Source organism: Hyperolius riggenbachi, chromosome 5 (assembly GCF_040937935.1).
Source record: "Hyperolius riggenbachi isolate aHypRig1 chromosome 5, aHypRig1.pri, whole genome shotgun sequence".
Taxonomy (NCBI): Eukaryota; Metazoa; Chordata; class Amphibia; order Anura; family Hyperoliidae; genus Hyperolius; species Hyperolius riggenbachi.
This window is the reverse complement of record NC_090650.1, coordinates 367,224,032-367,247,180: the sequence shown is the minus strand read 5'-3', so window position 1 is coordinate 367,247,180 and position 23,149 is coordinate 367,224,032. Positions and strand designations below refer to the sequence as shown.

Below are 23,149 nucleotides of genomic sequence, written 5' to 3'. Positions count from 1 at the left end.
GTGGATACTCCAGTGCAACAAACGCACTGCTGTGACCACCACCCCATCCTGGCTGTGAGTGCTAAACATGCAGAGTCTACCACAGTGCAGGTCACACACACCTCAGGAGATAAGTAGTACATTTCATGGAATTAATTTTTGCATTAAGCTCTTTTCACAGTGCTTCAGAATCAAAGAAAACCAAGCCTTGGGTATGTATGTGCAATTTAAAGATATGACATATTTCTTTATTTTTTAAAGCTTTCCTTGCATAACGTTCCTCAAACTGGAAGTAAAACATGTCCGGTACCTTTGCAACCCCAATAATTACTTAAAGGACATTTGAAGTGAGAGGGATATGGAGGCTACCATATTTATGCCCTTTTAAACAATGCGCAAAGCCTGTCTTCCCTGCTGACCCACTGCTTTTAATACTTTTGGCAAAAGTACGAGTACAGTATTTATCAGTTTATTTGAAGGAGAAATTAGAGCCCAAGTGCTCCCGAAGATGGTTGGCTCTGTACTGCGCATGCGTGAGCGGGCGAGAATGTGTGCCCCCACATGCGCAGTATGGAACCTCCCGTCTTTGGGAATACTTGAGCTCCCGAAGACTTTCGAAGCCTCCTGTCCTGTGGCAGCACAGAGCAATATTCGGACCGATCCGTTGGATACTGCTTTGCAATGTCACAACGCTGGATCTCGGGGAACAGGAGAGGAGTAGGAAGGCTCTATAGGACCCAGAGCCTTCCTCCTCCAGAGATCAGTACCTGTAAAAGAAAGGAAATACACAATCGAGAGCCCCAATAGTGTATTATTGATGATAAAGGAACGCCAAAGTAGCAGCAAATAGAAATATACTCACAAGTATGGGTTGCCAGGTTCAGGCAACCACTTAAAGCACTCATGGGGATATTAGGCCTGTCCCCACTCAGGCTAAAAAGTCGCTCTCTATAGAAGGAAAGAAGGGGTGTACACCCATCCACCAGGTGGATAACACTAATTGCAATGGAAACAGAGGCGCCAGCAGAGTAAAAATTGATGATAGGTAAAAACAGATAAAAGTTGGGGGGCAAGGATGTACTTACCTCCCCAAAACCAAACACAACCACTATGTATGGTTTAAACAAGATTTAATTCGTACTCCAGGACAAATGCAACACGTTTCGCGGGTCTCTTGCCCACTTCCTCAGGCAACAATACAGATAGAAGTAACTCAGAAGTTGTGTAGCCAAGTACAGAGGCGCTTTACTTGGCTACACAACTACCGAGTTACTCCTATCTGTATTATTGCCTGAGAAAGCAGGCTTGAGACCCACGAAAAGCGTACAATTGGCTCAAATTCCACCAGTTACCAAATTATGTGCACAAGGTCGCAGTGGTTTGTGAGGACCACAAGGCACTACATTACATAACACTTTGTCAGGACCATGAAACACTGACGAAGAGCTGCGTAACATGGTACTGTGTCAAGATCATGAACCGCTGAAGAAGAGCACATAACATAAGGCTTTGTCGGGACCACAAAACACTGATGAAGTGCTACTGTGCTACATGACTTAGCGCAAAATGGCTGTCAGCCTCTGCACAGTATTTTCATAAGGCACCAGAGCCAGATTTTCCATAAGGCACTGCAGGCACATGCTTAAAGCCGCCAGATGATGGAGAGGCAGCTTACTCCTGTCCCCTAGCACCTCCCTCCTTCCCTATGAAAAGTCCCAAGCGGACCATAAATGGTACCTACATGTGACTACTCTACATGTGGCACATGTGGCTACCTACATCGGGCAAGTTAAGTAGGAAAGAGGTAACAGCTGGGTCAGCCAGCACACTTGCAGTGCGGTTCGGCTGGGAGTTTGTGAGTTTGAGGAGGGCAAAGTTTAGTGTGCCTGAACATCTGTGCCTATAGGCTCCTGTGATGTAAATCCGGGCCTGCCTGCATCTCTCTCTATCGGTGAGAGTCTACCAATTACTGTCATTTTTAAAATGTATACAAATAAAGAAAGAAATTTTCTGGAGTTGCCCTGCTGTCTCCTCTACTATGTTAATGCTGATCAGAGGATTATGAAACAATGTGCCAGGCACACCAACCCTGCATCAAATACTCAAGTCTCATTTTTAGTGACTGCATTAAATTGCTGAAATCTAGCTGGATGTCATATACTGATGAACACCACAGCTCTGTTATGTAAATGATGAAATTTAGAAATATGTAAAATTAATGTATCATCTTTAATCATCAAATGGAGAATTTTTGTTCCTTTTTTTTTTGTCATACGTTAAAAGCTAAAATGCTGGAATTGCAAAAGCAATTGTGCCTGATTTATGCACAGTGTCATATTTATGATTTCTGAGCATGACCTTCAAAACCTCCCTCTGTATTTGCATCAAAATTCATGCCTTTGTCAAAAATGTATGCGCAATAATTCCAACACAGCTGATAAATGTCCCCCAAATATGCTTATATAATAATGAAGAGAAGCAGTGTCTTTCTGTTTACAAAAGTGTGTGTGTGTGCGCGGTGTGTGTGTGCGGTGTGTGTGTGTGCGGTGTGTGTGTGTGCGGTGTGTGTGTGTGCGGTGTGTGTGTGCGCGGTGTGTGTGTGTTAAGTTTCTTAACTGCTTGTAGTTCCAGTACGTAAATTCTACGTCCTAATTAGGACCGGTTCACATTAGCGTTCTGAGCCAAAAGGATCCGGTGAGCGGATCCGGTCTCCGCTTCACCGGATCCGGATGGCTCAGTCAGTGGCCCGGTTCACATAGTGAAAACGGATCTGATCTATGATTGATCGGATCCGTTTTCACTCAGCATATACATGCCTAATTTTCAGTAGTAGCTGGCGGTAGAAGCTTCCTCTTGTTCCGCTGTGACTACACAGCGCTTCACAGGAATGTAGTCACATGACGACGGAAGCCACTACCGCCGGCTACTACTGAAAAATTAGGTATGTATAAACCCTCCTTCCCCCACCCGCTCGGCTGCTGCACCCTCCCCTCACCCTCCCGTCGCTAGATTTGCGTAGTCACATGCCCCCATCCCCTGTGGAACGGTCCGTTTCTTCACTAGTGTGAAAAATTTTTCCGTTTCCCTTTGCCCCAATGCTGCAGTATTTTTTGTCTGGATCCGTTCTGCTGGGAAGAACGGTCTGGAAAATGAGGGCCTGCAGCATTTTTTAGATCCGTAGACTCAACATATGGTACGTATCCGTACCAACGGACGCATGTGAATGGATCCATAGGTTAACATTGGATCCATTCGCATCTGTTCCGTTTGTACAGTATACGTTCCGATCCGCAAAAAAAACGCTAATGTGAACCGGGCCTTAGTGCTGCTGTAGGTTTTAGGTTGTAGAATCTACATTATGTATTGAAAAATTTGCCACCTGCCGCCATGTATGCCCATGTGAGATCCCGAGCGTGAACGTGGTCGTGCACATGCATGGTTCTGTGAATGACTGCTGCTAGCTAATACCAACAATCATTCAATAAAGTTAGGGACAAAAAAGTTTTTTTTTTAAAGTGACAAAATAAAAAGTGTTGTTTTTTTATTAAATCCCCAGTTAATTTTTAACCCCAACCTAGCCTATTAACCCATTAGCCCCTGCAATACCTATACCGTTTATAAACTTTTAATGACTGCCGCCTGCAGCGATCAGATGAAATCGTTAGGGCAAAAATTTGGGTCCCCAACACTCTACAGATGTATCGCTCTGCCGTTGCCTAGCGATGCATCTGTACAGCACTATGGCCCCCGACCTGGCGCCCTAGCGAATGCAACCAATCGCATTTATGCCTAATTTTTCCCATAAAATTAAATATTTTGGGGGGGAAATTACCCAAAGAAAGCCCAGATTGTACTGGAAAAAAAAACAAGATATATCTCACTAAGATGGCATAAGTATTTAAGTTAATTTAAGTTACTGCTGTTTCAAAACGACACAGCTAAAGTGTAAAAAATGTCAGGAACCATAAGGGGTAAAACCGTGGAACACTAACCAGTTAAAGGGAACCCGAGGTGAAAATAAACTGATGAGATAAATAATTGTCTTCATCCTCCTACTCCTAAAAGTGATTTTTTTTTTTTAATATCTGTGACAGCTTTTGTCTTGTTGTCAGTAGCGTGTCGAGAATATAGTAAGCATCACTGAAAAGCCAATTACAGCAATAAAAGTTTTACTGGCAGAATACAACTTTGAGAGCAGAAGGAGATAGTAATCGGATCAATAGTTCATGTATTTTTTACTCTGGGGCACTTAATAAGCTGCTACTGAGCAGGGGTAACAAAACATTCATTCTATTTCATAATTGTGTAAAAATAAAATAAAACTATGGGATATCAGAAAAAAAATCACTTATTTAGTTTTATTTTGCTGTCTGAAAGAGTTCATTTTTAGACATGTAAGTGACTTCCAGACATAGAAGTGACTTCCATGTCTAAAAATTAACTCTTTCAGACAGCAAAATAAAACTAGTAAAACAGCCTGTTTATTAATATGTTTTGTACTGTACATACACATGTTTATCTCATCATGTCACATGGCGCCTCGGGTACCCTTTAAGGGAGTCACATAAGCAGGTGTACAATGCCACAAGTACTCAGTCTTATGACACCCTGGGTGATTAGTGATTGGTGCCAGTGGCAATTAATCACAGCCTCCTTTACGCTGCCAGCTTGATTAGCAGGACTATAATGGGGAGGAAGGGCAGATACAGTGTGAAATATTACACAGGGCCATGTGACTGTTATCTGGGTGAACACCAGTGACTTCTGGACCTTTCTCCTGACAAAATGCATCTCATCATTGTTAATTCTGTCCGGGGTCTTTGTTTCTCTGCTCTGCATATCATGGTGCATAATGAAACAACATTTATGTCTTGTTTTATCTTTCCTGGAGAAATATTTTATGAATAAATACATATTAAAGAGACATCTTATCAACAATGACATTCATCTTTTAATGTCCCATACAAGCAAACAATCAAGAAGTGGCATCTGATGCCGGCCCAGCGTCATGTCACAGAGAGGGGAGAGATGTGTAATGTGCCCTGTGCTGAAGAGGTACACGGAATATGGGAAGCAGGGAGCAAAACACTACATACAGATAGGCTGTGGTAAGGCACACACTGTATAGGGCACAGAATATAATGAGGTGTACTTCAATTTAGACAGGAGAAGATTCAGATGGGCTAAATAACCAGCTGAGTTCCTATCATTCTAGGAGACTTCGCCTGCTAGACATCAATGAATAATAATTATATCATAATAACAGCAGCACATTCTTATTTTTGTTAAAACAAACAAAAAAATAAATAAAAATAAAGTCTCAGTTTAATCAGTTCGCCACTGAGGAGTTTTTCTCCTTATGGATCAGAGCAAATTTCACATTTTAGTGCTCATTCATTAGCCAATAACTTTATCACTACTTATCAGAACGAAATTATCTATATCTTGTTTTTTTTTCGCCACCAATTAGGCTTTCTTTAGGTGGTATGTTTCGCTATTCTATTAATCTAAATTGATTTTAACTGGAATAATAAGAACAAAATGGAAAAAATTATTTTTTTCTCAGTTTTCAGCCATTATAGTTGTAAAATAAAACGTGCTACTATGGATAAAACCTGGTTATTACAACGTTTAAAGCATGTCCCTAGTACAATGTATGGCAATAATATTTTATTTGGAAATGAAGGTGTATTTATTCCATTTTGTGTCCATCACTAATTAAAAGCCCATATTTGCAAAAATAACAGTAATATACCCTCATGATATTCATATAAAAAAGTTGAGTCCCTAAGGTAACTATGTTTTTTTTTGTTTTTTTTTTACATTTTTTATAAAAGTGTTTTATTTTGTTAACTATAGGAAGGGATGTTAGGGGTTAATTAATGGGGTATTTTTTATATTTTTTTTTATTGGAATGTATGCAACTGTAATTTTACTATTTGGCCACTAGATGTACCCCCCCCCCCCTTATCCTCCTGTGCGTACTGTTAGTACATCAACAGGAAGTAATGTGATTATGTTTTACTTTTGTTTTATCAATGGCCATGGCATCTCATTCATGCCAGTGGTCAATGATCACAGGCACTTAGATCGGTGAATAGGAACTCTGTTCCCATTCACAGATCTATGTAGTAACTGGTGGTGACCTATACTGATAAATTGCTATGCACTACCTTTCACCAGACAGCAGAAGTCAAACATGGGAAAAATAACAGTGGAAACATACTGCAGTAAACAGGTCTGTAACTTCAAGAAGCAGACCATGGGCCTAATGTACCAACTAAAGGTAAGATTGCCATGTGCAGACAGTGTACATTAATTTAACCATTACTAAGTTAGTAACAGTAAAACTGCTGTGATCTGCCCGTGCATGGCAAGTTGAACCAGGCCCATGTCACATTTATTTAAAGTATACCCTAAATTTGTGTTTACCCCATCATGAGTCCCCGGACAAATCCAAGCCGGGGCACTATCTGCACAGAATACTGTATGTTCTCCCTCTTTCTGCATGGGTTTCCTACGGGCACTCCCACACCAAATCCCCCAAAAAACATACAGATAAGTTCATTGCATCCCCCCAAAACTGGCCCTACACTATGATACATAGATAGACATATGACAATGGTAGTAAATTAGATTGTGAGCCCCTCTGAGGGACATTTAAATGACAAGACAATGTACTCTCTACAGCACTGCAGACTATGTTGGCGCTATATAAATACTAAGTAATAATAGCAATAATTTTAAAATGCTGTTCTTTAAATGTTATTAACTACAAGTATTATTTATTATAAGACAACCCTTCTTTTTAGTCAGCTCTCCCTCCAAGTCCCCAGGCACTAGACTGATGTATGAAAATTCTTGATTGACAGCTCCAGAGACAAGAGCTTGAGTGACTTCTGACTACGAGAAACATTTATCATTGCTGAAATAGGACGACGAGACGAGATAAGCCTGCCAAGCAAAGAAAAACTCACAAAATAATAAACGCTGATTTGGCGATCAAAACAGGATCTTTTTAACTATATAAGCAAAAAATACCAGTATTTAAACACTAATTTCAATGATTGATAAAACTTGGAAGGAGTTTGAAATACATGCTTGAAGTTCTTTAAACTTTCATACTGTGGTGCTCAGAAATCACTGAAAAGATTTTCCTTGCCATGCTGGCTGCCTGCTGATGTGCAGAGGAGAAAAGCCACCCTCAGAGTGAGAGAAAAAAGATACAAAGGCAGCCTACTGGTGAGGGAAACACTACTCATCTCATTTCTATTTGTATTATCTCACTCTGAGGGTGACTCTCTCCTCTGAAAGTCAGCACTTGGCTTCTAGAAATCTCCGGCATGGAATAAAACCACAAACGCATCAAAAGAACTTTAAAAGAAAATAAAAATGATACCAGTTTCTGATTAGACTTCCTCTCACAGTTTAATAACAAAGGCAGCGCTAATCGCTGACAGAGAGATCATGATTTTTTTTTTCTTTCTGAAAGTATGCAAATTGTTTTTACTTGACCGCTCCCATAATGTCAACCGTTGCCCCTTTTTCCACATATTCTTTTATAAAAGGTTGCCTGCTACCAGCGGGTGCCCCTTCAAGCACCGCAATACTTCATTTGTCAACAAACACAGTGTGCGCCCAAAATGTGCCTATAGACAATTTACTTTGGAATTGCGTCTCTCTTATTGAGAACTGGATCCCCAGCTTGTGTGTGTCAGTTGTGTTGTTCCCTGAAACGTTATTAAACTATCAATCACGTGAAGGGACAATGATAGATAGATCAGAAGTACTCCACAGGGAGGAAACACTCAGTAGCCCGTCTCCTGCAAAATTACAACTCCCAACATTGCACGATATTCCCCCTATATGGTCACAATCCTGCAGAATGACTAGCAGCGGTCAGAGCCGCCTGTGCATAACACTGTATATTTCTAGCTAAATACCGCTTGCAAATCACTGTACAGGATGTTCATTATTACCTTCTACGCTGCCCGTAAAGAAAACCCACAAAAGCACACATGATAAGTGGTTTCAAACAGATCTGTTATGTTTGTATAAAATGAAAATATATGTAGTATGCGTGTGTACAAACGATGAGCAGATCATTGAATTCCACAATTAGCGAGAGGGTTTCATTACTGAAATACATTTAATAGATGTCCATACATGTTATATTGTTAATGTACATAATATAATCACCACGTGTTACGTTTATATTTCCAGTGTCTAATTGAATAGCTATATGTGGAGGATATGAGACACTTATTACTTACATGCTGTGCTTAGGAAAAGCAATTGCCTTTCCGCTCTCCTGTTTTTTTACTGCTAACATCAACTATTAAGGCAAACGCTAAGGCTGGAGTTATATCTGCGGAAATCATCGCGGTGTAAGGCTCCGCCCCCTCGCATCGCACCGTAATGGCAAAAAGTAGATTCATATGACCTTGCGGCAGAGTGTGCCATGCACCGACAGGGTCATATGCATAAAGCCGCCCTCCACCCCGCACACCCTTCACTGCCCCTTGCCCAGTGATGTACATGCTGCTGGACAGGAGGTACGTAACTGGGATTCCCGGCGTCCCCGGCGTATTTGCGTCATTCCGCACATATGCGCAGCACCGCCAGCAACAAATTTAAAATGTCTGCATCGCATATTGACTTCAATGCATTCTACCACTGGTGTATTGCCGTGGAAGTTGCACAGTAACGTGCTGTTGACTTTGCACGGCGAATCAGGTACTTCCATTGGAACTTAAAGAGGAACTCCAGTGAAAATAATGCAATAAAAAAAGTGGTTCATTTTTACAATAATTATGTATAAATGATTTAGTCAGTGTTTGCTCATTGTAAAATCTTTCCTCTCCCAGATTTACATTCTGACATTTATCACATGGTGACATTTTTACTGTGGGCAGGTTATGTAGCTGCTCCTAGCTGTTTTGGCTGTTACAGACAGCTGTAAACAGCCATTTCCTGTCTGTGAACATTGTTACATTGTGGCAGTTTGCCCAGAGTACCGCGGTACCAGAGTTTCTTGTGGGAGGGGTTTCATCACAAAATCAGTCATACAGCGCCCCCTGATGGTCTGTTTGTGAAATGCAATAGATTTGTCATGCAAAAGGGGGTATCAGCTACTGATTGGGATAAAGTTAAATTCTTGGTCGGAGTTTCTCTTTAAAATCATAGGGTGGAGGAACACAAGAGAGCTACTGGGGGATACATCAAGAACCACCTGGGCCCCCTCTGCTCCAGGGCCCCATAGAGCTTGTATGGCTGCTATGGCTATTGCTACACCTTTGGTTGGGTGAAGAAAGGGTGAGCACTACCATAAGTCCTGTCTCATGCCAACAGTAAAGCATCCTAAGACCATTCATGTGTGGTGCTGCTTTTCATCCAAGGGAGTGGACGCACTTCACAATGTTGCTTAAGAACACAGCCATATTATTATTATTTATTGTATTTATAAAGAACCAACATATTATGCAGTGCTGGACAATAAAAACATGCAGTGATACAAAGGATGACAGACGTAACAAGGTTATACAACATAGGAGAAAGTTATACAAGGCAAGCGGTACAAAATACAGTACATGAACATGCAATTTTAGGCTGATTAGGTAGACCCAGAGTAATACGTAAGTAAGTATGAGGTGATCATAGGTAAAGAGCACAATGATGGGGCACACAATCATGTAGAATACACTAGGGAAGGACCCTGCCAGAGGCTTACAATCTAAGCCATAGATGGATCTTCCAACCATCCAAGAACAGTTCGGTGAAGAAAAATGGCTTTCTTCAGCCTGATAGAGACCCATGCCATAAGACTAAAGTGATAACTAAGTGGTTCAGGGAGGAACACTTTAAAATTTTGGGTCCATGGCCTGGAAACTCCCCATACCTTAATTCAATTGAGAACTTGTGGTCAATCTTTAAGAGGCAGGTGGACAAACAAAAACCCACTAATTCTGATGAACTCCAAGCATTTATTATGAAAAAATGGGTTGCTGCCATCTGGATTTGGCCCAGAAGTTGACTGACAGCATGCCCGGGCAAATTGCAGAGTCTTGAAAAAGAAGGGCCAACACAGCATATATTGACTCTCTGCATAAACCTGATGTGATTGTCAATAAAGGCCTTTGAAACTTATGAAATGCTTGTAATTATATTTCACACACCAACACCACAACTGACGAGAAAAAAATCTAAAAACACTACACAGCAGCAAACTTTCTGAAAACCAATATTTGGCCAAGGTACTTTTGGCCATGACTGTACTGAGTGCATTCGGCAAAGGGGCGGTCATCCTCTAGCATGCAATTAACACTAAAATTACACTAAAACCAGAGGATCCAGTTCAAACTCGTAACCCTAACCTACAAAGCTCTCCACAATCTCCTCACTAATTTCCAGATACCACCCCAACCGCAATCTCAGATCTGCACATGACCTTCTGTTGTCCTGGCATGCCCTTCCGCAACACATCCGTCACTCTCCAACCTTTGTTACCTTTAAATGCTCTTTTAAAACTCACTTGTTGCAACACGCATACGCTCTGCCTTAGACCACTTCCCCTTTGTTCTAAGACCAAATTGCACTCCTACTAGATATCCTAAAACACACCGCCTCTATATGTTTATTGTATACTATATCACCTCGTGTTTCCTCCCCCCCCATTCCCTTAGATTTTAAGATCACAAGGGCTGGGCGCTCTCCCCTTTTGGAATTCATTATACATTTTATTCATCATGTTACTTTGATCACTGTTGTTACCAAATCTGTATTTTGTATCGATTTTGTATTTTGTCACCAATGATGTATTTCGTATGTATACCATTGTCTGTATTATTATGTACCCCATGTTCGTTTCTTACTTTGTACAGTGCCAAGGAATATGTTGGCGCTTTATAAATCAATAATAATAAAATGTTCTGCATTAGCACCAGTTATGTGCAAGATAAGAATGTAGAATACGAATAAATGTACGCAGCACAAATTGTACATTTACATGTAAAAATGAATATGTGAAGAGACAGAACATTTATATTGCGCTTTTCTCCCAGCGGACTCAAAGCGCCAGAGCCGCAGGCACTAGGCCGTGTCCTAACGGCAGTAGCAGTGTTCAGATATGTGGTAAAATAGTGTGACTATAGCCTTCATTTTTTGCTGTAAAAATCTGTGAGATAACTTTATTTACACAGGAATGAGAGTGACAGAGCAAAGAAGGGTTCCTTCCAATTGCATCCTTTACTATATACCCCTCAGGTCTCTGCATTTAGTTGTTACCCTCACAATCCACCACATACAGTACAATGCTTCCTTGTAAAGTGAGCATCCACTTCATTTATAGTGTGCCTCTATATATAGACCCACTATGCACAGCATGCATCTAATGGTACACATAGTGCCTCTAATACAGAACTCCCACTGAGCCTCCTATAGGGTGACCCTAAGAGCTTGCTATAGAGTGGCTCATAGAGCATCCTAAGGTCACCTGTAGTGCCCCCCCCGGTGATATAATGGCACCCCTTCCCCCTTCTTCTACTTACTCCAGCATTGCTTCCTCTGTTGACCTTTGCATGGGGGGATTGGACTTCAGGGAGGACGTCCCAGATCATTCCTCTAAAAATCCCTGAGAATAATGAACATAGGCCCATGCCGGCAAGCACCCTGTGCTCATTACCAGCTTCAGAGATATACAGTATAATCTCGATATAATACACTTGTGTATAATGAACATTCAGGTATAGTAAACTACTTCTCCAGGTCCCAGCCAATCTCCATTATAAGTCTGTGGGAGCAACTCCTGGTATAGTAAACCCAGATATAACAAAACTTCTGTTATAGTAAACATGTTTTTGGTCCCCTTCTTGACGCTGACTCTTGATATATTAAAGAGTGGTTGGCGCATGTGTCATATGTCAGTGTGAAACCCATGGTCGGCAGCTCTCTTCAGGCTGGATGCAGGTCAGCTGATGCCTGATAACATTTCTAAAAGAAGTAGAGTGGTACCAGCGCTGGATATACAGTACATAGTTACATAGTTATTTTGGTTGAAAAAAGACATACGTCCAACGAGTTCAACCAGAGAACAAAATACAACACCAGCCTGCTCCCTCACATATCCCTGTTGATCCAGAGGAAGGCGAAAAAAACCCGCAAGGCATGGTCCAATTAACCCCAAAAGGGAAAATTCCTTCCTGACTCCAGATGGCAATCAGATAAAATCAGATAAAATCCCTAGATCAACATCATTAGGCATTACCTAGTAATTGTAGCCATAGATGTCTTTCAACGCAAGGAAAGCATCTAAGCCCCCTTTAAATGCAGGTATAGAGTTTGCCATAACGACTTCCTGTGGCAATGCATTCCACATCTTAATCACGCTTACTGTAAAGAACCCTTTCCTAAATAAATGGCTAAAACGTTTTTCCTCCATGCGCAGTTCATGTCCTCTAGTCCTTTGAGAAGGCCTGGGGACAAAAAGCTCATCCGCCAAGCTATTATATTGCCCTCTGATGTATTTATACATGTTAATTAGATCCCCTCTAAGGCGTCTTTTCTCTAGACTAAATAAACCCAGTTTATCTAACCTTTTTTGGTAAATGAGACCCTCCATCCCACGTATCAATTTTGTTGCTCGTCTTTGTACAAATAAGCAGCCTGGGGAAAATTAGGAATAATGTAAATGGAAACAAAAGAGGATATAGCATTACCACTTCCACGATGCAATCACTGATAAAAGTATCGTCACAGTCCTCCCATGGGAGTGTATTCTCTCCCGGGTATCACTTCCCTTGTTAGCGTGTGGAGTTCAGTACAGGCTAATGTCACTTGTAGTGCAGATCAGAGTGGGCTGTCTCGCTGCAAAACTAAGGAAAGTGGAGAGGAGAGTGCTAAGTCTTGCCCGCATAGGTATTGGAGCCACTCGTATTACAGATGCGAGTGGCTTATGATTGGCTGCATTTTGAAGATGCCTTCATGACTGGCCCAAGGGTGAGCAGAAAGTTTTGCAGGACAAATTCAGCAAGTCCCGCGTTTTGGAGGTATTGGAGCCACTCACAGGAAGCGAGTGGCTGTTTCTATTCAGTGATGGCTGCAATATCCCTAGCTACTGTACCAGCATTTGTCCAGCCTGACTATGCAGCCCTAAGGTATACTTAACCTTGCAGTGCAAGTGCTTGTACTCAGTACTTCCAATGGTAGGACAGAGTTGCTCCTTTGCAGCAGAAAGTGTACCAGGGCACACTGGGCAATTTCTAGGACATTTTCTGATATAGTAAACTTCTGATATAATAAACCACTTTTCCCTTGGAGTCTACTATAACAAGATTATACTGTATTTACATCCTTATGCCAAAACTGGAATGTAATGATCTGCTCAGCTGCCTGTGCAGGCAGGCAGCTTTTTGACCATTGTTCAGGTCTGCATTCTTCAGGTCTCTGGAAGAGAGACCTTTTGTCAGTTTTTCAGCTTGCTGTTGCTGAGGAATTTGCATGCGTTTGTCATGCAAATTGCCTAGCCACATCCCTTGTAGGCCTGCTCTATATATACCATGTGATATCACAGACCTTGGCTGGTCATAAGGAGTCCTCCTGTGAAACACTCTGGAGAGTGTCAGCCTTGCTCATTGTTTGAATATCAGCTTAGAGTAATTCCTGGGACTGCACTCGGCAGGTTCCCTAGTGCAGTTAGGATTGCTTATCTGTTTTGTTTGTCTGTTGCGATTGTCCTGTCCCAGCGGTGGTTCACAGGAAATCATTCTGTGTGTCTGGGTGCTAACCAGAACAGCGGTTGTTACTGGTAGCCCCTTCTGATCTGTCTTCCTGGATCGCACTGGCCTCTTTTCGCTGGTGCTGTGGATCCTTCTGGTCTGCTACTCTGTACTTGGATCGCACTAGCATCTTGCGCTAGCGCTGTGGATCCTTCTGTTCTGTCTTCCTGGATCGCACCAGCATCTTGCGCTAGTGCTGTGGATCCTTCTGGTCTGCTACTCTGTACTCGGATCGCACTAGCATCTTGCGCTAGCGCTGTGGATCCTTCTGTTCTGTCTGCCTGGATCGCACTCGCCTAGCGCTAGTGCTGTGGATCCGTCTGATCTCCATCTCTCTGTCTCCCTGGATCGCACTGGCCTCTTTTCGCTAGTGCTGTGGATCCTATCTTTCGGTTGTCCCTGTTTTCGTGTGTCTGTCTTGTCAGCTACGAACGCTTGCTGGAGGCTCAGTGAGGTAACCGTTAAGCAAGCGCTCGCGTCCTCTGTTTCATGTTTGTCTGTCAGTGGTTAGTTAGGCGTGCTTGTCTCTATTGTGCTTATCACGTGGAGACCGCGCATGAACGCGTGCACTGTTGCGAATGAGTGCGGTGTTTGCGTTCAGTTAGCGTTTGTTATTTTCCTTATCTCCTCGTATGATTTGCTGTGCCTTTGCTACTCTCGTGCTCCGCCTTGCTGTAGCCTTGTGTCACGTCTTGCGTTCCTACTTCATATCTGCTGTGGTGTGTGCACCGTCGTGGGTTGGCGACTAGTTTGGTGCACACACATACAATCTGTCTCTGTGCTCATTCTCAATCGCCTCTCTTGCGATTGCGTTTTTTTTCCTTCGTACAATTCCTGTCTGGCGTGTGTGGTAGGGCAGAGGAGCTGTTCCTCTGCACTCCACAGCTCCACCTGCCGACAGGAATTTCCCTCTACAGGTGCATTACACCTTCTGCTGGGTTCCCGCAAATTATACGTTTGTGGAGGATTTCCGCAGTGTCAGCGCACATCCTGTGCGCTGATCACGGAGAGAATTCCACAATCGTTACATGGAAGTAGAGAAAACAAACATACTGCAGTGCTGGAAACAAATGGTTAACAAAGCCAAAATCTGATTGGTTACTTTTGGCAACTTTTCTCCTTTCTTACCTTTTTTTTGCACCGGCCTTGATGAATAAGCCCACATCTCTACCCTTGTTTTTGTTTTTTTATCTACTGGTGCACAGAGGATATACAGCTATCTGACAAACTGAAAGACAGATTACAACGCTGTTAAATCCTCACCTACTGAATTACTCTGGCTGGAGCTATCCAATCCAGCATTGCTACTAATTTGCTGTAATCGTTTAGAACCGTGAGTACAGTAAAAAAAAAAAAAAGTCTTGTGTTGAATTTGTAAATGACCTACTTTGCATCCGGTATATCAATGCCCGTCGTATGGCGAGCCCTGCATGGCAAGGCGGACACCGGAGGGGCGGAATGAAAGTGGACAGCTCCTCTAAAATCAGTAATGTGGTAATAATGTATCTAACATCGTGGTCATGTAATGAGTTCTGGAGAAGACATCTGAGTTGTATTGATTGATGTGTATTCCGTGTACCCATGCTTAACTCAGCCGTGTTCTAATCAGAGCTGCAACATTTCCGCGGCATCTTATATGGCCTACCTGCTGTGTCTCCTCTCACTGTACTTGCAGAATGTATTTCAGAATGCTTAAAGAACAGCCCTGGATAAACATGGCTCCCATCTACGCATTCAGCACTCAGCTGAAACAAATTTGTCATACGAAGCCGAGTCCGTTTCCGCTTCAAGTAACAAACCTGCCATTTCCTCTTATCGCTGGGCATCTAGGTATGTGCTTATTTCTTCAGAGTACATGCTGTGCTGCTATAGCATACTCAGTTGTGACTCCAGTATATTAATGAAATTGTAATGGAAAAAGGAAATTGCATACAACTGGTAATATCGCCGAGGCCTATACATCATTTTTGTTATGTTTTGTTACAGAATCTTAAATTTTTTTTTTTCCTATCTTAACTTCCACAAACACAAATGACGGATTTCTCTCCCCGTTCTCGCCAATGACATTTGCCGTAAATTTAATTTATAATAGTGTACCGGGTATCCAGTGCTGCACTGTCATTGAGATTATTGAAATGATAGTTCTGCGAGATGATCTATCAGTCCAAACGGCAGGACTTGGACCAATCTCGTCTATATTAAAATTACCTGCGCTGTAAGAAAAGCCATAACTCTTCCTCTTCCCCCTACAAGTTCGCCTTCTGTTTTGAGTTTTTGTAAATAATTGCATTCGGCTGATCAGAAACAAATTCTAATGTACTCCGTGCAAACCGGCCATTGATCACTGGAAGTGCTAATATCGGAGCAGAAAATATGTTTATGCTTCAAACTAACTGACATCTTTATAATAAACGCCCCTCACTCCCGGCCTGCCATGTTTTAATATGAAGATCACAATTTACTAAAGTGGCGGGTTTTTTTTTTCCCCGCCGCATGAAAATCCTTGCAATTAAATTGTATTAAATTTGCAATTCTCAAAAGCTCAATTTTGGCGAGATTTATTTGCAGATCGCAACTTTTGATGTGCTTTATAAGATATGAATGAATAGTCGTCGTTTTGTCAGATTTACTGGCCTCGTTTAAGAGCCCCAGCGGTGAGCTGGAAGCATCACTGAGAATAAGAGGATGCTTAATTGCAATACAGTAGTGGAATCCTCGCCGGTTGCTTCACTTGTAACATGCTGTGTATATTCTACTCCCACCAAAAAAATAATTATTGCAGCAGCAAAGGTAAAGACACAGCAGCGCTCACAGATATTTGGGTACTCTTTTGTTAGCGTTTCAGAAGGATATGGTTCGTTGCCATCTAATAACTGTGCCTTTGACTGTAAATAACATCTTGTTTCATCTTCATTCACAATTAAATTCAAATGAAGAAAGCAACCAGCATAAAGCAAAGTAACAGCAATAGTTAATAGAAACTAGAGGTGAGGGGGATTATCAAAGGAGCTATTGCTGGCAACCTTTTGAAAATAATACTTACCTAGCTGTTGCCAGGATCTTGCTATTACCAGTACGCCTTTACATAGTGCTGACACATTCTCTGCACTGATATACAGAAAACTATTCAGATATTTAAATCACTCACTTGACCATCAGCTGAAAGAACCACAATCAAAAGTCCCTACCGCTGTCTTAGGGAAAGGGAGGAGGAAGAGGAGCCAGGTGTAAAGGGGGGGGGGGGGGGAGGGGGGGTTGCAATATGTTTTTAGAATGTCGTCACAAAGCTGGATCACCCTACCTCCAATGACCTGCACCTGATCGCACATGCCTCACTCTCATGCACGATTGCAGGACTTCACTAGGGCTGCCTCCACTCTCTGCAACTCGCTCCCGCCAGCTATCAGACTCGCCCCCCCTTTTATACCTTCAAACGAGCCCTCAAGACTCACCTTTCCATGCTCGCCTTCCCCCCGCATCAGTACCATAAGACATTCTGCTGGGCACCCTTACAACAGACGCACCTATTGGCTCTACCCCCACCTTTTAGATTATAAGCCTCTGGCAGGGCACTCCCAGCTAGTGCTTCCAATTGATTATGCAGTCCTACTGTCTGACAATCCTCTTGCGGACTAGAACAGTCTATTTTGACCAGACACTGAGCTACTGTTATCAAAGACATTTGTGTGATCTTGTTTTGTTGCAAGTTCCTTGTATGTTAACCCATTTATCTATTGTGCAGCGCTGTGTAATATGTTGGTGCTTAATAAATAATAATAAGGAACGCCTGTCAAACACAGATGGGATAAGAGAACTCTATAAACTCCTTACAGGTTGTGTCCTTTGCCTTTAACCTTAAACACTCTGGTACTGTTCATTGCCACCTAACAACTATACCTTTGATTGTAAAACGTATCTTATCTCAGATAATTCTCTAATCTAAACCTCTGTATTTTTAAAGCTAGTTGCATGTAGAGCCAGGTTAGCACATTAAACTTGTAAATGCAGTATTCTGTTTATTGCATCATCAGCACACACAGGCCTGGCTCTACATGCAACTGATTGAATACTGGGTGACTTGGCTTAGCACCCCAGCTTATGCACCCACCTCTTTGGTAAGGTTTGCCACTGCTGAAACTTTCTTGTACTGCATTTAAAGCTAGGTGCTCATGCAGGATTAAACTCGGCCAATGCAGCTGATAAACAATGCCTTGGGCATATATACAGAAACCCACCGACAGAGTGGCTTCCAGCCGAAGGGGTGAAGAGGGAAACAGTGGGCTCAGGCATCACTCCTGTGTTGTTAAGGATCCAGCATGCCAGATCTTAATGCATTATTGTAGGACACCAACACACACATTAGATTCTTGGCCTAGATAGTCCTCACCAGCTGCCTTGGCCAAGTGTCATCTATTTTTTTTTACCGGGCTTAAAAAAAAGCTAACTCAACATTATCCTCTCCTCTCTCTATACTTTAAATGGTCCCCCATGTGGATGAGGTCCTTTAGGAACGGGGAACAACAGATGTCTAATAGACGCTTGTGTTTGGGTGCCCAAGCAGTAAGTTGAGAGCCCAATACGGCTAGTAGCATTGGGTGCCCAACTCACTGTTAGGGTCCTCGATCTGCGACTACATAGTAATTAGTGGTGGTAGCCAATCCTCGATGATCGGCTACAACTAGTGGTTGTTTGGGTGCCTGGGTTGGGTTTATTTTAGGCACTTACAGGTGACAGTTATTGTTAAGTATTAGGTGGTTGTGGGGGTGTTTTAGGAAATAGGAGGGAGAATAGGTTAAGAATAAGGTGGGGGTTTAGTTTAGATACAAGAGGGTGGGGGAATAGGGTTAGGCATTAACTGAGGGAGTTTGTTTTGGGCACCTAGAGAGGGGATTAGGTTTAGGCATTAGGTTGGGGCAGTTTAGGTATGGGGGAGGCTTAAGTGAGAATGGTTGCCGGGTTTGTCTTTACTAGTAAAGTATGAGTACGTTTAATGATCAATATTTTTACTATCGGCAACTCTTGTGCACCCAGCTCATGCAGTGGCGGCTATATATGTACTCCACCTACAACTCTATTACTCTTTAATATAATGCACATGATGGATGGTGGGGGCATAGGGACATAGCAAAGCCAAGTGACAGCTTGACTTGGTAATTACCAGCAATGTTTTGGCTTTTGCAAAGGGCATCCCTGGTGTGAAATTCCGGAAGTGTCTTCTGTTGTCATATGCAAAGCCGGTCGTTATTAGTTATAATTCAAGCTCATGTATAATTCAAGCTCATGGGCAGCACGGTGGCGTAGTGGTTAGCTCTCTCGCCTTGCAGCGCTGGGTCCCTGGTTCGAATCCCAGCCAGGGCACTATCTGCAAAAGAGTTTGTATGTTCTCTCCGTGTCTGCGTGGGTTTCCTCCGGGCACTCCGGTTTCCTCCCACATTCCAAAAACATACGGATAAGTTGATTGGCTCCCCCTAAAATTGGCCCTAGACTACAGTACTTACACTACATAATATAGACATATGGCAATGGTAGGGATTAGATTGTGAGCTCCTTTGAGGGACAGTTAGTGACAAGATATATATATATACACACTGTACAGCGCTGCGTAATATGTCGGCGCTATATAAATACTAAATAATAATAATAATAATGTAGAATAGACACGGATATAATACATTTGATCTTGCCATGATTGTCAAAAATGGTACTTTCATTATATCAGTTAAATATTCATCCCCAGAACATTCACATACCACAAAACATTCAATGTTCCCTAAAGTGAGTGTACAGTATGTTATCACAAGGGTCGTCTGACTCACAGGAATAAGCTGCAGATCCCATTAGCATACATGCTTGCAAAAGGCTGAGCCCAGGGATATTTTCAGACACATGTACTGGTAGCATAAAACTTATAAATGAAATAAAAGCCCACTTACTCTTGTGTTTCCAGCTGTCTCTTAAACTTGGTCATTAGCTCTTGTTGTTCCAGTCCATTTTCCTTCACAAAGTAAAAAGAATGAGAGAGCTTAATCAATTAAAGTGCATCTTAATTCCTGCTATTATTATGTGCCATGATGAATTTAGTTTTTTTTAATATATATATATATGCTTCACTGGAGTGGTTGGAAACAAGGTAGTTTCATCTGGACTCTTATTTTTATACCCTTGAAAATGTTTCACCGCTAACGAAGTGGCTTCATCGGTGCAAATTAAGTAAAAAAATACCAGGAATTTATATGTGTGGGCAGTATTTAATTTACTTGAACTGAATCAAGTACAGGGCTCAACCATGTAGGATTATACGATTTATAGACTAGAATAAAGAGCAGCATGTACAGTTTAGCTGACAATGTTTAGACACACTTTTCCTTCTTCAGGTGTACACAGTGGTCAGTAGAAGGGAAGCTGTCCTATGTGGGCCAGTCTCACCTAGAATGTTGGTGCACATGAGAGGCAGAGTCCCCGTTCTCTGCCACCACACGGGACCCCCATTTCACATGCAACACAAAGGGAAGTGCAGGTGAACCCCAGTGCTCTCACCACAATGGGAAACATCTACAGCTACCATAGAATCAAAATGCCAAACACATGAAGCGGAAGCTCACTCCAAGACACAGGTGCAAGTATTTGTATCTTTTTATTTGCTGACAGGCTGTCTGTGGACCAATTTAAATGGCAAGTGGCTGTCTAGGAGTGAGCATTCACTTCTTGTGTTTGGCATTCTCTACATTTATCAACTCAGGCCACAAGTTCAACTCCACTGGGTCTCTACTCTGGTGAAGGTGGTGTATGAAGTCAAGCAAGGCACATCTGAGCCTCCAAGGACAGACAAGGCAGGAAGATCAGAGTATACTGGTTAAAATATTAACTATAATAAAGCAATTGAGAACTCGGCTATAAAACATTTCATGGGGATGCCTCTTTCCCACTTCCTCAGATGTTGCTCGCTCCTCCTGTCCTGTCAGAACAATACCTGAGGAAGAAGCACTACTATGAAGAGTTTTGTAACCCAGTTCTCAAGAACTTTATTATGAGAAATGTTTTAACTAGTTTACTCAGCTCATCCTGCCTCGTCTGTCCCTGGAGGCTCAGATGCCTCCATACACCATCCGCACCAGTACAGAGACTCATTGGATTTCAACCTGCTGCCTAGCTTATCCAACAGAAGACGATTATGGAGAGTACTCCTGATGATCCAATCCGGGCACCCAGTCCCTGGTTTCGAGGGATGCCTGCTTCTTGCTGGTTCTTGTGCATACATGCCACTCCTACATTCTGGACCAGACTAGCCCATATGGGGCACATGTCCTCTTTTTATTCACCTTTACTTTGTACACTTCCCATGTTTGTGCCTCTCAAACAGAATATCAAGCAACACCAATACTATCCCATCTACCAGACCGCTCACTCCTAGTGCTGCTTATCCTGGAGGAATACCTACTTATGAAGATTATCTTCACATTGAGCAATCATTACTTAATCATATTGGCACCCTGATATTGTTAAAGATTCTAAAACTGCATTGTATACTGCTGATAAGTGATGTAAAAGAGCCCCATTCATGTTTAGATATTCCAGTTTGTTATGAAATAGTGTCAGCTATTATTCTCAATAATGTGGTCAACATCATGACAGTGGAATACAATCCATGCCCAAGTCACACCTTCCCAGTGACTAAAAAGCCTATGTAAAGTTTTTTGACTTGATCCCTCGGGCAACAGTGCGTAGGCAAGGCTATACAGAAACGTTGCTAGCCTCCAAGATTTTAATGTGTTCTGTTGCTATAAAGGGGGAGGAGGGCCGACAACCTGTGCACAGCGGGCAGGGTGAGTGGAAGAACAATGTCCTCGGCAACCGAGATGATCTGCCAGGCAGATTGCTGGCAGAGGCACCAATCTGCTAGCTTCTTGTAATCATATTTTGTGACTCTGGTCATGTGCTAAATCAAAATGCAATTACAGCAAATCAGAGTCTTAGGGCCAGTTTCCACTTGCGCGGACACCGGGCCAAATCTGCAGTTTCCCCGCAGGCAAATCACGTGGGGAAACTCTGCCATAGGGAGTAATAGAGCCGCCAGCCGAATCACTTGCACTAGCGATTCGGCTGGATTTTCCATCCGAATCTGTGCGAATCCCATAGCCGTGCATGGCACGGCTCATGGGATTCGTCAGTGTAACCGCAGATCTGGAAGTGCTGACACGCGTCTCGCAGATGCGTGCAGCTGCAGTGGAAACAGGCCCTTAGAAATTAGCTGATCACTTTAATAACATGCAAATTCATTAAAACTGATAGACATGAGCACCAATACCTGTACAGAAGATGTACCTCTGTGGCTGTGATCCCAATAGGCTTTTCCACCCATGACTTGCATTAGGTCACTGGGGGCACCAGGTAATTCACAAAAAGAGTACTGAGGCTGCACTACATAGGCTGCAGGGAGGGTGCAATAAGAAAGCTTGCAAAGAGGAAGATACATGTTTACAGCAAGAAATTGGCTACTTAAGATCTGTTGCAGCAGTAAGGGTTGGTTCCAACAGGTATCTCAAGGCAGCAGTGGCGGTGACTTGTTTAGCTGATGCCAAATGTTTTTCTGCTACTAAGCAGAAAAGCATTTGGCAATATTCAGCACTGTTTACCCAAGCTTCGTTGTCACATTTTAAGCACCTTAGGGGACATGCAAAACTCTTTCTTAACCCTCCTGGCGGTTTGCAAAAAAATCGCCAGGGGGCAGCAAATCTTTTTTTTTAAATTTTTTTTTTTTTTTTTTCATGTAGCGAGACAAAGTCTCGCTACATGATAGCCGCTGCTCAGCGGCATCCCCCCAGCCCCTCCGATCGCCGCCGGCGATCGGAGATCCGGAGATCCCGTTCAAAGAACGGGATCTCCTGGAGGGCTTCCCCCGTCGCCATGGCGACGGGCGGGATGACGTCACCGACGTCATCGACGTCGTGACGTCAGAGGGGACTCCGATCTGCCCCATAGCGCTGCCTGGCACTGATTGGCCAGGCAGCGCACGGGGTCTGGGGGGGGGGGCGGCCGCGGCGAGAGGAATTGCGGCGGATCGGCGGGTAGCGGCGGCGATCGGGCACTGCACGCAGCTAGCAAAGTGCTAGCTGCGTGCAGCAAAAAAAAAATTATGCAAATCGGCCCAGCGGGGCCTGAGCGGTGCCTTCCGGCGGCATAGCCCGAACTCAGTTCGGGCTTACCGCCAGGAAGGTTAAAGGCCAAGCTGGCTGCAAGAATCCAGGGCAATGACCTGATCAGCTTGTGGATGGATGCAGGCAGCACTATGCTGACCAGCATGAGAGTGAAGGCAGGCAGCAATGTCCTGACTAGCTTGTGAATGGTGGCAGGCAGCAGTGAAGGCAATATGACAGTATTTACCTGTGCAGCCTGTGGAT

At 43.0% G+C, this 23,149-nt stretch overlaps 1 protein-coding gene across 6 annotated transcripts in view; it reads right to left on the bottom strand.

Moving 5' to 3' along the window:
- The window catches only part of LOC137518990 (polyamine-modulated factor 1-binding protein 1-like), a 539,976-nt gene that overhangs the window by 18,010 nt on the left and 498,817 nt on the right, over positions 1 to 23,149 (bottom strand). For all 6 annotated transcript variants that reach the window (XM_068237518.1, XM_068237520.1, XM_068237522.1 and 3 more), the window contains one exon: positions 19,685 to 19,746. In XM_068237518.1, the coding sequence (XP_068093619.1) occupies positions 19,685 to 19,746 (62 nt within the window). The remainder of the gene's footprint in view (positions 1 to 19,684; positions 19,747 to 23,149) is intronic.